This window comes from Lynx canadensis, chromosome B4, assembly GCF_007474595.2.
Source record: "Lynx canadensis isolate LIC74 chromosome B4, mLynCan4.pri.v2, whole genome shotgun sequence".
NCBI classification, from domain to species: domain Eukaryota; kingdom Metazoa; phylum Chordata; class Mammalia; order Carnivora; family Felidae; genus Lynx; species Lynx canadensis.
Window position 1 is genome coordinate 123,434,205 of NC_044309.1, and position 13,584 is coordinate 123,447,788.

Consider the following 13,584-nt stretch of genomic DNA (forward strand, 5'->3'; position numbering starts at 1 on the left):
CCTGCTCCTCAGACTCCCTCCTGGCCACACATCTTGGCTCCTCAGGCCCCTGTACCCTCAGGATCCATTCTGCACCTGTATCTATAGCTCTGACCTCAGACACAATCCAGTCCTCTCTTTCTGGCAACAAGTGTTGTAGCTTTCAGGAAAGGACAGCCTTGCCTCAGGCCCAGCCCCAGGCCATCCCATCCTCCCTTGGGACCAGTACTGGCTGGGCAGCACGACCTAGACTGGTCAGTCCTCCCAGCCCAGGGAAGAAGACAGACCAGGATGGGTTCGTTTCAATTAGGCGGAAGTCACCGAACCTCTTCTTACTTGAACTCTTCATTCTTGATGGAGAGGGAATCTAACATTAATTGGGCATTCTGTTGGTCTTTCTGCATACATCACCTCATTAAATCTTCAAAATAACCCTATGGACATTATTACTATCCCTTTTTGGCCAGTAAGAAAATTGAGATTCAGGGAGGTTCTGTCCAGAAACCAGCAAAACTGAGATTCAAAGCCAGGTCCCTGGGATCCAAGCACTGTAACTTCTAGAGGTAGGTAAAGACAACACCGTTCTCCCTGTTGCAACGGATCCTTAGGAGATTTTCCACAAAAATATAGATAGGGAGGAACCATCAGCTATCTTTTCATTTTGCACTTAGGGACAGAATATGAATCAGAGGTAAGAAAAGTGGGGGACAGGCCTACCAACTACGTTGAAAATCTGTCCTCAGATTTAAAAATTTTTTTAATGTTGATTTTCTTTTTGAGACAGACAGCACAAGCGGGGGAGGGGCAGAGAGAGAGACACACACATAGAATCCAATGCAGGCTCCAGGCTCTGAGCTGTCAGCACAAAGCCCTATGCAGGGCTCAAACTCATCAACCACGAAATCATGACCTGAGCCAGAGTCAGACGCTCAACTGACTGAGCCACCTAGGCGCCCTTATTCTCAGATTTTAAATGGTAAGTTCTCCTCATCCCCCGCCGCCAACTTTTTTACTGCTTATATTAAAAATAAAGTGAGGGACGCCTGGGTGGCTCAGTCGGTTGAGTGTCCAACTCTTGATTTCGGCTCAGGTCATGATCTCATGGGTCCTAAGATCAAGCCCCGAATCAGGCTCTGTGCTGTGGAGCCTGTTTGGGATTCTCTCTCCCTCTCTCTCTGTCCCTCCCCCACTCACTCACTCTCAGTCTCTCTCTCTGTCCAAATAAATAAATAAACATTACTAAAAGAATAAAATAAAAAATAAAGTGGTAACTTTACTATTTCCTCTAGAAAAAGAAAGCAAGATCTTTTATCCAAAGACAATCCTCTGCCCTTTTAAGTATTCTTCTAAAGTATAACCTTTTCTAATCTGTATTCTACTACAATTTAAGCCTCTTGCTTCCTCTAATATTTGCTGTCACCTAACATGTGGGATTTTCCAATGCCAGCCCTGTGTTTACTTTCTCCCCAGTCCATAGTGGCAATGCAGGTGGTTGCCACCAGCTAACAAGGAAGATCTCAGGTGTTGGTGGAGGTCCTCAGGAAATCGAATCAACTCTATGGACACTGCCCAACAGGGAGGCCCCCCCCCACCTGTGCACCTGTGTGGGAATGAATGGGTTAAGTAGAGACAATCCCCTTCTATGTTCTCCACCCGGAAGGTGTCCTGCAAATGTGAACGAGGAAGGAGGATTATGCATTGCCTAGAGGTTCTTCGTTGAAAGTTTTTTTGTTTGCTAAGTATGCATGTCCAAAGTTTCTTCCTCAGAAGTCCTTCAGTTTGAGAAACTAAGCTTGTTTCCTCATTCTTTCAATAAATGTGTGTCTACAAACATATTAGGGAGGGAGAAAGCTATCATTGTCTCAAAGTGAAACGTTGCAACTGGATGTCTCCATGGGCTTTCCATTTCTGCCCTGAAAGGAAACAATAAAAGAGGGTATGTGGGCGGGGAGGAGGATGGAGGGTGTCCTTCGCTCCACCCCTCTCCACTGAGACCATTGGCAGGTCCGCTTACAGGGACCCGGCTGCACATGACAAGCAGCAACCTCTGTCCTCTGCCTCAGTACTGCATGAGTTCATTCCACCGATTCAGGGGCCTGTGCAGACCCCGTTTTTGAGTAGAAGGAACAAATTCATTGTTCTCTCTTACACAGGCTTTTGCCCCTACCACTCCACCAAAACTGAAGGTTCCCTGCGACCTCTGTGGCGCAAGGGTCTGCTCTCAAGCTGGTGGTCAGTTGTCAGCCCTGTCCTTTCTCAGCTTCCATGACTTTACCGATTCTCAGCCTCCTTCTAGAGCCATTCCTCATCTTTCACTACAACTCTTCCCTCCGCCCAGCCCTTAAATACTGGCATTCTTCCAACTTCTATCTCTTGCCATCTTTTTGTCTTATATTCTTCTTGGCTCTTTCAACCATTCTACCAGGTTGATCCACCAAGCATCTGCTAAGGACTCCAAAATATTTTTCTCCAGCTCAGTCTTCTAGCTCCTAAGCACCAGAGTCATATACTCTACTGCCTACTGAATGTCCCCACTCACATAAGAGATTCAAACTCAACATGCCCTGGGGCGCCTGGGTGGCGCAGTCGGTTAAGCTTCCGACTTCAGCCAGGTCACGATCTCGCGGTCCGGGAGTTCGAGCCCCGCGTCGGGCTCTGGGCTGATGGCTCAGAGCCTGGAGCCTGTTTCCGATTCTGTGTCTCCCTCTCTCTCTCTGCCCCTCCCCCGTTCATGCTCTGTCTCTCTCTGTCCCAAAAATAAATAAACGTTGAAAAAAAAAATTTAAAAAAAAACAAAACTCAACATGCCCTAAATTAGCTCACCATGGATCCCACCCCAACTCTCAACCTATGCTTCCTGTCTTAGAACGGCAACAACCTCATCCACGCAGATGCAATCACCTCTGGTATGGCCATAAACTGGGGGATACCTTTGTTCCCTTCCCTCACCTCCCACATCCAATCAAGCACTGAAAACAGTTGGATTTACCTCTGAAATCTCAAATACAACCCTTTCTCTCTATTTCTACTGTCCTGGTCTCAGTTAACACAGGAGACTCTCCAGTCCTCTCTTACCAGCCCCATCCTCTATCAGCCACAGAGTATTAGATCTAAAATACATTTTTGGTGGGGTGCCTGGGTGGCTCAAGTGGTTAAGCATCTGACTCTTGGATTTCAGCTCGGGTCTTGATCTCAGTGTCGTGAGTTTAAGCCCTGAATTCAGCTCCACACTGGGCATGGTGTCTACTTTAAAAAATGAAGTGAGAGTTGTTTTCTATGAAAAACAGGATGAATGCCTTGGAATTCTTTCAAATTCCAGGGCAAGACAGCCATAAAGGGTGGAGGGAAGAAAGAGATAGCAACCTAGAAGGATCTTACACAAACCATGACAATTGTCCAAGTTCTCACCCTACAGAAACTAAAACTGGAAATTGTGGGTGATACATTTTGAGAAAGGTGATGGCTAATTCTAATCAGAGGACCCACTCTAAAAAAAAAAAAAGTCTTGATTCTAAATTTAAGAGTTTGAGGAAATAACTATTTATATGTGGAAGTTAAAATTGAAATGCATAGGATGCCTGAGTGGCTCAGTCAGTTGAGCATCCGACTTGATTTCAGCTCAGGTCATGATCCCAGGGTCAAGAGATTGAGCCCCAAGTCAGGCTCCATGCTGAGCATTCTCTCTGTCTCTCTTTCTTCCACCCCCACATGTGTGCTCTCTCGCTCTCTCTCTCTCTCTCTCAAGGAAAGAATAAAATAAAATTGAAAGGCAGTTTGTCTATGTCACTTACCTGATCTTTTGGATTAAGAGACCTAGTGCTATAGAGGACCACAGCTGAGCCGAGCATTGAAAACTCCTCTGAGGAGAGAGGACTGACTCACCGTATGGAAAGTCACCCACTAGAGCTTTTGTTTAATTTCTTCCTTCTAAATTTGACAGAGATGGTTGGCATTTCTTTTTTTAAAAGAATCCCAGGGAGAGGGAAGTAACGTGAACTTCATCTATCATACTTCTTCCAAAATAAACAATTCAGTACAGAACATTCAGCTTGATATTATGGGATATGAAAAGCCACACTCCCACTGAAATTGTTTCTCAATAGGCGGATTTAAAACACTTATCAGAGGAGCGCCTGGGTGGCTCAGTCGGTTGAGCATCCGACTCTTGATCTCGGCTCAGGTCTTGATCTCACCGTTCATGGCATAGAGCCCCGCCTTGGGCTCTGCACTGACAGCATGGAGCCTGCTTGGGATTCTCTCTCTCCACCCCCTCTGCCCCTCCCCCACTTGTGCACATACGAGCTCTCTCATAAATACATAAATAAAAACACTTATCAGAGAAGGAGAACAGTAATACGGTTCTGTGTCAGAGGTAGCCTGGAACATAAATCACAAAAATCCTCTTTTCATAGTCAGGATTCGTACTAAAATCTCCAGAATTAACAGTTTTATCAGGTTAAGATTTGTCTTGAAACTGGATTGAAATTGAGAGGAGACAAGCTGTACAGGATATATTACACAGAAAGACTTCATTTTTGAATAAGTGTCTCACAAAACCATGACCAGAAGAGGAAACAAACTGTAGAATTTATTGCCCCACAGACTGTCACCTCAGATTCTCCGATTGACCAAACTCAGTTCAGGCTCTTCTCAGCTCTTTTTCAACCAGGCCTCACTTTGGGCTTCTGTGTTCATCTCTGCATTGTCCAGTTTTAGCAAGAATCCTCCTAAGTCAGTTTAGCCATCCTCAGTGTCTGATCACCCTGGACATCAGGTTCCTCAGTCCCCATCACAGCCCAGGTGAGGCCTGCCTTCAGCAAGAGCCCTGTTAGGTTCATTGAGCCCGAATTCCCTACATCGGACGTTTCCTCTCGGTGAATTTTCTATCCATTGACTCCCTCCCTACTCCTTGGCTATAAATTCTCACTTGTCCATGCTGTATTCAGAATTGAGTGTACTTTTGTACTGAGGCCTCTTTCCCCTATTGCAACAGTCCTAAATAAAATGTTCTTACTGCTTTAAGGTGCAGCAAATACTTGTTGAATGAGTGAATGAATGAATGAATGAATGAGTGAATGAATAAATGTATGAGAATGATAACACAAGTAATTAACATTTAAAATGCCCTTAATGAGGCTCTTGGGTGGCTCAGTTGGTTAAGCATCTGACTCTTAATTTTGGCTCAGGTCATGATCTCACAGTTCAGGAGTTTGAGACCCACATCAGGCTCTGTGGTGATAGCATGGAGCCTGCTTGGGATTCTCTCTCTCTCTCTCTCTCTCTCTCTCTCTCTCTCTCTGCCCCTCCTCCACTCATGTGCACACATGCGTGAGTGCTCTCTCTAAAAATAAATAAATAAAGGTAAAAAAGTTAAAAAACATTCAATCAAAGGTAGGCCCATGTGAAAAGCCATTTGTGATTTTCAGTCACGTGTTACTCCAGGGTCACAGGAATAAGTATGAAGAGGCTATTCCTATACAAACAGTGTCTTACAACAGAATGGGCAGGAAGGGAAGCCACGCTGACAAGACAGGGTCTAGCCGGGCACGGTGTCCCGCCCACAAGAGATTGAGAGACGGATGGAAAGACTTCTAGAAGATGGAAAGACTTCTTTCCATTACGGACTGAGTGTGTCCTCCTCCCAAATTCTTTTGCTGAACTCCTAACCCCCAACAGGATGGCATTCAGAGATGAGGCCGTTGGGAGGTGAGTGGGTCATGAGGGCAACCCCCTCATGAATGGGATCGGTGCCCTCATAAAAGGGGTGTCCGTCCTCCCACCATGTAAGGACACAGTGAGAAAACAGCTGTCTATGAACCAGGAAGCAGGCTCTCTCACAAGTCTATTGCCACCTGATCTTGGACTTCCCAGCTTTCAGAACTGTGAAAAACAGGTATCTGTTGTCTAGGCCTCCCTGTCTGTGGTATTCTGTTACAGCAGCCCAGACAGACTAAGATGCTTTCCTGATAAGACAAGGTAAACAAGACGCTTACATAGTCAACAGGAGTTACCTGCTTCAAAATGAAGGCATTTTTAAAATAAGCCAAGTATGCAGGTCAAAGGGAAAAGTCACCCTCTTCTAATAGAAATATGTCAGCAATTACTTAATTTACACAAGGTGTCACTTAGGCTAATGCTCAGCTGCTTCCTGACGAGTGAGGAATTGGTGAAAGTCCCTGCATTTTCCGTTATTCGTATCACTTGTTTATAATATTCAATTGCTTGCTTCCTTTGGCATCTAGAAAAGAAAAATTTAATTAAAGGTTTGCATTCATTCATTCATTCATTCATTCAACAAACATTCAGGGCTGGGGCTCAAAGATGAGTAAAACTAATCCGTGTCTCAGAGAACTTCCCAAGGTAGGAGCAGAGGCTGAAGAGTGAAACAAAGGACCGGCCACTCATGAAGGGCACTAAGTGCAAACCCAAGGGTTCGGGGCTTTCGTGGTGCAAAATCTCCATTAAGAGTATGATGTGATCTAACATGCACTGTAGAAAATTCCCCTGGATGGACAATGTGGAGGAGAGACTGCAGCAGGTAAGGCTACAGTCAGGGAGGCCAGTCACTCCAAGGGAAGAATGAGGGTCTGAGGTGATGCAGTGACCCCCAGACGAAAAAGGAGATCCGCTGAACCTGGGCGTTACAGTGAATGTTGTGGACCTGGTGCTGGGATCATTGGGGCATCACCCAGTAGAGTGACGTGGTTAGAACCTGAGCTCTCAAGTTAGACAGGCCTGGTAGTGACATGGAGGTTAGTTAGGCATAGAGCTCTGCAATCAGACTGCCTGGGTGATAATCCTGGCTCGACCACTTAAAGCTGGGCAAGCATCCTAATCTTCTGAACCTCAGCTTTCTCACCTTCAAGATGAGCTCAACAGAATCGTTTTGAGGATTTGACGAGAAAACGCATGCAGTCTTTAGTATAGTGACTGATCATAAATACGATCAAGATGACCCCGTGGTGTCTGCACTGGGTGAAACAGAAGACGCGTTTCGTCAGGAAGAGAGGGTGGACGTGTTCAGTCTTGAGAATGTGGACTCGGAAATGCCCAAATACTTTGGAATACTCAAGTGGAGACACCCGATAGATGATAGGTCTAAGAGGAACATGACGGCAGGCGGCCAGCACCTTACGGCTGAAGCTCTAGGCACAGGTGAGGTTGGGGGGCTAAAATTGAGACCAGCGTCCAAGCACAGCGTCCATGAACTGAACCCAAGGGAGCACCATCATTTGAACAAGAGTCAGTGAGAGAAAGAGGAAACCCACAAAAGAACTGAGAAGGGATCATCAGAGAAGAGATCCAGGAGGGAGGGGATCTCAGGCACCAGGAGAGAGTTGTTTCCGGAAGGGAGTCATCAGCACAGTCCTTACCTCAGCATGAGAAGGCCAACAAGATCAAAAAGTACAAAGGGACACATGTAACATGTTCCTGATGACATTCACTGGAGTAGAGAAAATGGAGCTGGATGGAGGTAGACGTTCAAAGGTGTGTGAGCCAGAGGCAAAGGAAGGGTGGGGTGTATCAGCGTCTGGACTCACACAGAACCTTCTCTCACACCTATCTGTCGAGAGAAGTGGTAGATGCTAACCCGGCAGATGCTAACGCTGATTCCACCCATAGGATGACACCTATACCCCTCTCCCAAACACAGGACCTGACAAAGAATCTCTCCTTGACCAAACTCCGCTCATGGCCTTCTCACTCTTTCTCAAACAGGCCTTAACTTTTGGATGTCTGTGTTCATTTCTGCACCGTCCAACTTTAGCAAGAATCCTGATAAGTCCGTTTAAAGAGGACTCCCCGCCCCCTGATGTCTGATCACTGTCAAAACCGGGTTCCTCATTCCCCGTCATACCCCAGGTGAGGTCTGATCATGCCAGCCTGCTTTCAGCAAGCATCCTGTTAGGTCGGGGGCACCTGGGTGGCTCAGTCGGTTGAGCGTCTGACTTCAGCTCAGGTCATGATCTCACGGTTCGTGAGTTCAAGCCCCACAGGGCTCATTGCTGTCAGTGCACAGCCTGCTTGGGATCCTCTGTCCCCCTCTCTCTCTGCCCCTCCCCCACTTGTGTTCTCTCTCAAATACAAATAAACATTAAAGAAATTTAAGAAAACATTAAAAAAAAAAAAAGGAATCCCCTTAGGTCCATTGAGCTTGAATCCTCCTCACCCCCGATGTTTCTTCTCAGCAATTTTCCATCCACCGATCCCCCCACACACAACTTCTCTTTGTATTGGGGGTTGTGTCCAATCTCTCCCCCTGCAAAACCTCACTGCAGGACCTGAAAAAAAGTCCACCTTATCTTTCTTTTTTTTTTTTTTTTTTTTTTTTAATTTTTTTTTTTCAACGTTTATTTATTTTTGGGACAGAGAGAGACAGAGCATGAACGGGGGAGGGGCAGAGAGAGAGGCAGACACAGAATCGGAAACAGGCTCCAGGCTCCGAGCCATCAGCCCAGAGCCTGACGCGGGGCTCGAACTCCCGGACCGCGAGATCGTGACCTGGCTGAAGTCGGACGCTTAACCGACTGCGCCACCCAGGCGCCCCCCACCTTATCTTTCTTTAACAAGTGTTACTGAGACAGGAAAAGCAAAGGGACTCCATGAGAGAAAAAGTTGTTTTTTTTCCTTCTTTTCTGGCTTTTATTCTTGCTAGGACCTGCACCCCTACCCACTCTACACATGCCTTGGAAGGCAAAGAGCATATGTCCTCCTTGCCAGGGACAAGGAATTAATGATTTCTCAGGAATAGATAACATCTAAGGACAGGCCGGGTGAGAATGACCAGAAGAAGCCATCACGGGTACTCCAGACCACCAGCGCTAGACATCTCCATGCCAAGGACCCCTGGCTCCAAGAACTAACACCTGGGCCCTCATCTTTGATCTAGCTGGTTCCTGGATGCCTGAGGGGACACTTACACCAGACCGCCATCCTCAGTAAAAACTCCCAGACCCCAAGCAAAAACGAGACTCGTGCTCTTTTCCTTTCCAAGTCTCCTGGACACCCCATCTATCTGTCTGTCTGTCTGTCTCTCTCTCTTTACATATATATATATATATATATTTTTTTTTTTTTTTCCAGTAAACTATGCTTTCACCTCCTGCTGGCTCACGTTTGATTTCCATCCTGCCTGAAGCCAAGGACCCCTTAGCTGGTCTCATAGTACCCTGCTCTGGGTCCCTGGGTCAGGTCTGCCCTACATCATTATGAACAGTTTTTTCTCTAACAGCCTTAACAATGCCTTGTGTGGAGAGCAGAAGGAAAGCCCCAAGCGTCACAGGAGAGGAAGGGGACTTCCCGAGTGAGGAGAGGAGAAGGAAAACACAGAGGGAAAGCCTGGGTCTTCCAGGAGGAGACCCATGGGGTGTGGCCCCACAGACAATGGAGCTGAGACCTGCACAGAGTCAGGATATAAATACAGTTAACCCTTGAACCACACTGTTGGGGGGGGGGGGTGGAGAGGGACACCAACCCCTGTGCAACTGAAAATGTGCATATCTTTTGACTCCCCAAAACTTTAATAGTAACACTTACAGTGTTACTTACAGTGTTAAGTGTTACTGACAACATAAGCAGTCAATTAGTACAGACTTGTATATCATACGTATTGTATATACTGTACTCTTACAATGAAATAAGCTAGGGAAAAGAAAATGTTATGAGGAAAATCATAAGGAAGAAAAAAATGCATTTACAGTCCTGTACCATATTTATTTTTTTTAAATCCATATATAAGTGGATCCACACAGTTCACACCTGTGTGGTTTAAGGGTCGGCTGTACATCTTCCTCCAAGGCCTGGGAGTGATTCAGGGAAACACAACAACATCACACTCCTTTGTATTTTTCCTACTGCAAAAACTTCTACACAATTCGTGGGCCAAGAGGTCCTTTCAAATACATTACAGTCAGTGTCCTGACAAACAGGGAGAGAACTCTCAGGTTTCTGAACAAGGCTGCAGTCAGAGAAGTGAGGCACCCTTGATGGGTCAACCCCAGACCTCCCAGCCACTGGTATTTTGGGGGGGGCGGGGGGGGCGGGGAGAGAAGACACGCTACTTGGAACATTTGGTATAAACTTACCTTTCACTCTCTTCCGGTAGAAAAGATAGTAAATCTGCTAAAAATTCCATAATTTCTCCAACTAGGATATTTTTCTCACCAAACAAACTTCTCCTGATATTTAAGCATTCTTGAAGTCTCATTTTTGCAAGAGACGTGTCTCTAGCAGCAAATCTGAGAATAAAATGCATGTGTGTCTTTACTGGGTACGATATTATTGGCTACTTCATTGTACTATCAAAGGTAATTCTTACAAATATCTTTTATTTTATACAGAAAGAAACAGAACAGCAGAGCAGTTTCTAATATAGAGATTCAAGACCTTCACAGTGACTTATAAGGAGATAAGTGAATATCTTATAAGAAACTAGACACTATTCTCAACCCGATCACTATCGACACTTGGGCTAGGTACTATGTTGCTGTCTTGTGTATTGTATAATGTGTAGCATCATCCTGGCCTCTACCCACTAGGTGTCAGTAAGAATCCCTCCAAATGCCTCCAGACATTACCAGAGGTGCCCCGAGGAGCAAAGTCACCCCTGGTTGAGAACCACAGAAGCAGAGGATAGAAATGCTAACATTCAGCATTTCTTCACCCAGTTAGATGGAAAATGGATTAACAAGTGTGGCTTAAAAATCTTAATCTTGGGGCACCTGGGTGGTTCAGTTGGTTAAGAGGCCGACTCTTGATTGCAGCTCAGGTCATGATCTCACGGTTCGTGAGTTCAAGCCACACATCGGGCTCTGTGCTGACAGTGTGGAGCCTGCTTCGGATCCTCTGTCCTCCTCTCTCTGCCCCTCCCCCACTCAGGCTACATTCTTTCTCTCAAAAACAAATAAATGTTAAAAAAAAAAAAAAGGGGCGCCTGGGTGGCGCAGTCGGTTGGGCGTCCGACTTCAGCCAGGTCGCGATCTCGCGGGATCTCGCGGTCCGGGAGTTTGAGCCCCGCGTCGGGCTCTGGGCTGATGGCTCAGAGCCTGGAGCCTGTTTCCGATTCTGTGTCTCCCTCTCTCTCTGCCCCTCCCCCGTTCATGCTCTGTCTCTCTCTGTCCCAAAAATAGATAAACGTTGAAAAAAAAAATTTAAAAAAAAAAGAATATTAATCTTAACAATAAAAACTAGTACAGAAAACAATAATTTTTCAAGAAAAAAATTCGTGTTTACATCAGAACACCTTCGGTGTATTTCATGGTAGCCTGGTCACAGGGGTTGTTGTCCAAAAAGCTGGAAGTTTCAGTAGCACATTCCAAAATATGATTTTCTTTTAAGTACTTTTCACTTGCTGACTTTACCAGGTTGTTCAGCACTCTGCCTGCAGAGAATACATTTTGGCAAAGAAGACGATGCTTAAGGTTTTTTTATTCTACAAAAGAGTTAAGATGTCAAGAGGCAGAGCATTTAACATCATTTCTTCATCACTGCCAATAGCCAGGATTTTCTTAATAAATCAGTTCCTGGCCTACATTGCACAGGGCTTGGTTTTCATAAACGAATTTGTGTGTGCACAGCAATTACAAGGCTGAAGAGCTAAGACAACAGATTGGAACCGAATTCTGAGACCGTTTTGCAAATAAATAGATCAGAAATTAAGTAAGAATATGGATCATCACTGTGGTAGCCAAGTCCTACAGAAGGCAGCCAGCACAGTCTTGCAGTAATAATAAAATGATAAAGCTTACAACAAGAAGCACATGAATTAGCCCTATAAATCCAACTAAGAAATCATGAGCTATCCCTAGATACACACTGCCTTGGGGATGTACCTTCTGCAAAGGCCCAGCTTCTTGCTCCTTTATTGAGAGTTATATATTCTGACACTAATACAGAGTCCTAAAATGCAGAAAGGATTTTCTAAGCCCTACTTTGTTAGGAAGAGAAAAAGCCCCAACAATGTTCCCAGAAGGCATTAGTCCAGCATTGGTGGCAATAAAGAAAATCAGACTTAACTCCCTGTGCTACGGAATTCAGTTGTGATTATAGAGGATTACCATGAAACTGTCAAGAGACATCTTTCCCGTCATCAGTGGGACCACATTCACTGCCCCACCCCCACCTCACCCAGTGCCTCACGTCTTTCACTTGGGCATCAGGGAGGGATACAGCCATGTACCCAATCTCCCAATGTCCCCTCTCACCCGCCATGTAGTCCATTCTCCACACCGCAGCAAAAGTGGTCTCAAAACAGAAATCGGATGATGCCATCCCCAGCCTAACTCTCTGTAACGGCTTCCCCCTCACTGAGAAAAAAATCCAAATGCTTGCCCAAGGCCCGACACAATTCGGGCCCAGCTGCCTCCTGCCCTTTGCTCAGGGAGGCTCTTCCCACGGCTAGCACAGGCCAAGCCCCTTCCCACCACAGGGCTCTGCACATGCTGTCTCCTTTGCCAGGACCACATGTCTCAGCTTAAATGCCCTCTTGACCCTTCAGAGGCAGACCCTCCCCCTGCTTAAGCTCTCTACCTATGGCTCCTCTGTGTCTTCCATTGTATTTATTCCAACCTGCAATCATTGTGTGTTACCTGTCATCTCCATTAGAGGGCAGTGTTGGTGACTCTCCTGTTCACTGTGCTGGGTTCAGCAGAGCCCTGGGTGCATCGCAGGTGCTCAGTACACAGTTCTTGAATGTATGAGCTCTGGCCAGGCTGGAATCCTTGCCCCTCTCCCTTTATCTGCTCTCTTGAGCCCTGAATCCCGGCCTGACTCTTGTCAGAAGCCTGGAGCTATGGTGGGTCCCCATCAAAGTTGCTGATAAGGACAATGATCTACCCCCAAGCATCTCTTTTCAGCAGGACCCCACCCCTCCTGCTGGTTTGACCTCCTTGGGGAAACACGCTTGTCTACCCCATGCCAAGGTCTGCTCAATTCCTTGGAGCTCTGTACTTTGAACTGCCCAGCTGGCTTTGGAGGGCCAGTCCCAGAACCCACCTAAGTGCCCCTGGTTCCCTCCCTAGTATCCTGTGCTCACCAAGGTCCTAGCATGCCTGTAACCAGTCCTGCCTGCATGAGGGTGCCTCAGAAGCTATACTCTGTATATCAAGGATTATAGCTTCATACACGTCAATGCTAGAAGAGATTCTGTATAGTGAGGACTTATTGCAGACAGACTTTAGGGTCAGACAGGCCTAGCTTGAACTCCCAGCTCCAAATCTGCTGGCTGTGGGAGCTGAAGTAGTTTAAGTTATTCTATCTTTCTGACCTTCAGTTCCCTCGTCTATAAAATGGGGGTAGCAATACATACCACATCAGGTATATTTGAAGATAAAAGATCATGAGCATAAAGTGTCATACATAACAAGCATTCAACAAATGAGAACTATTACTATCAAAGTGGATTTATAGATGAGATCTAGTGAGGAGAAGTGGCTTGCCCAAGGTGACCTTGGATCTTCTAGCCATGGTGGTAGATTGCAAAAACAGCTGTAACCCCCCATGCCAACCCGTACTGATTCCCCTTTGCAATGTCACTCTCCTCCACCAAGAGGTGGAGTCTCTCCCCCACTCACAGCAATGGACAGATCATCTAATCAAAAAATCAAC

General features: G+C 46.0%; 1 protein-coding gene across 1 annotated transcript in view; it reads right to left on the bottom strand.

The window, feature by feature from the left end:
- Positions 1–5,845: 5,845 nt before the first annotated feature.
- The window catches only part of LOC115518783 (putative tetratricopeptide repeat protein 41), a 64,135-nt gene continuing 56,396 nt past the window's right edge, over positions 5,846–13,584 (bottom strand). Inside the window, exons 6-8 of the mRNA XM_032593801.1 lie at positions 11,212–11,359; positions 10,065–10,217; positions 5,846–6,217 (exon numbers count right to left, since the gene is read on the bottom strand). Coding sequence (XP_032449692.1) covers positions 6,073–6,217; positions 10,065–10,217; positions 11,212–11,359 — 446 coding nt within the window. The 3' untranslated portion in view covers positions 5,846–6,072. The remainder of the gene's footprint in view (positions 6,218–10,064; positions 10,218–11,211; positions 11,360–13,584) is intronic.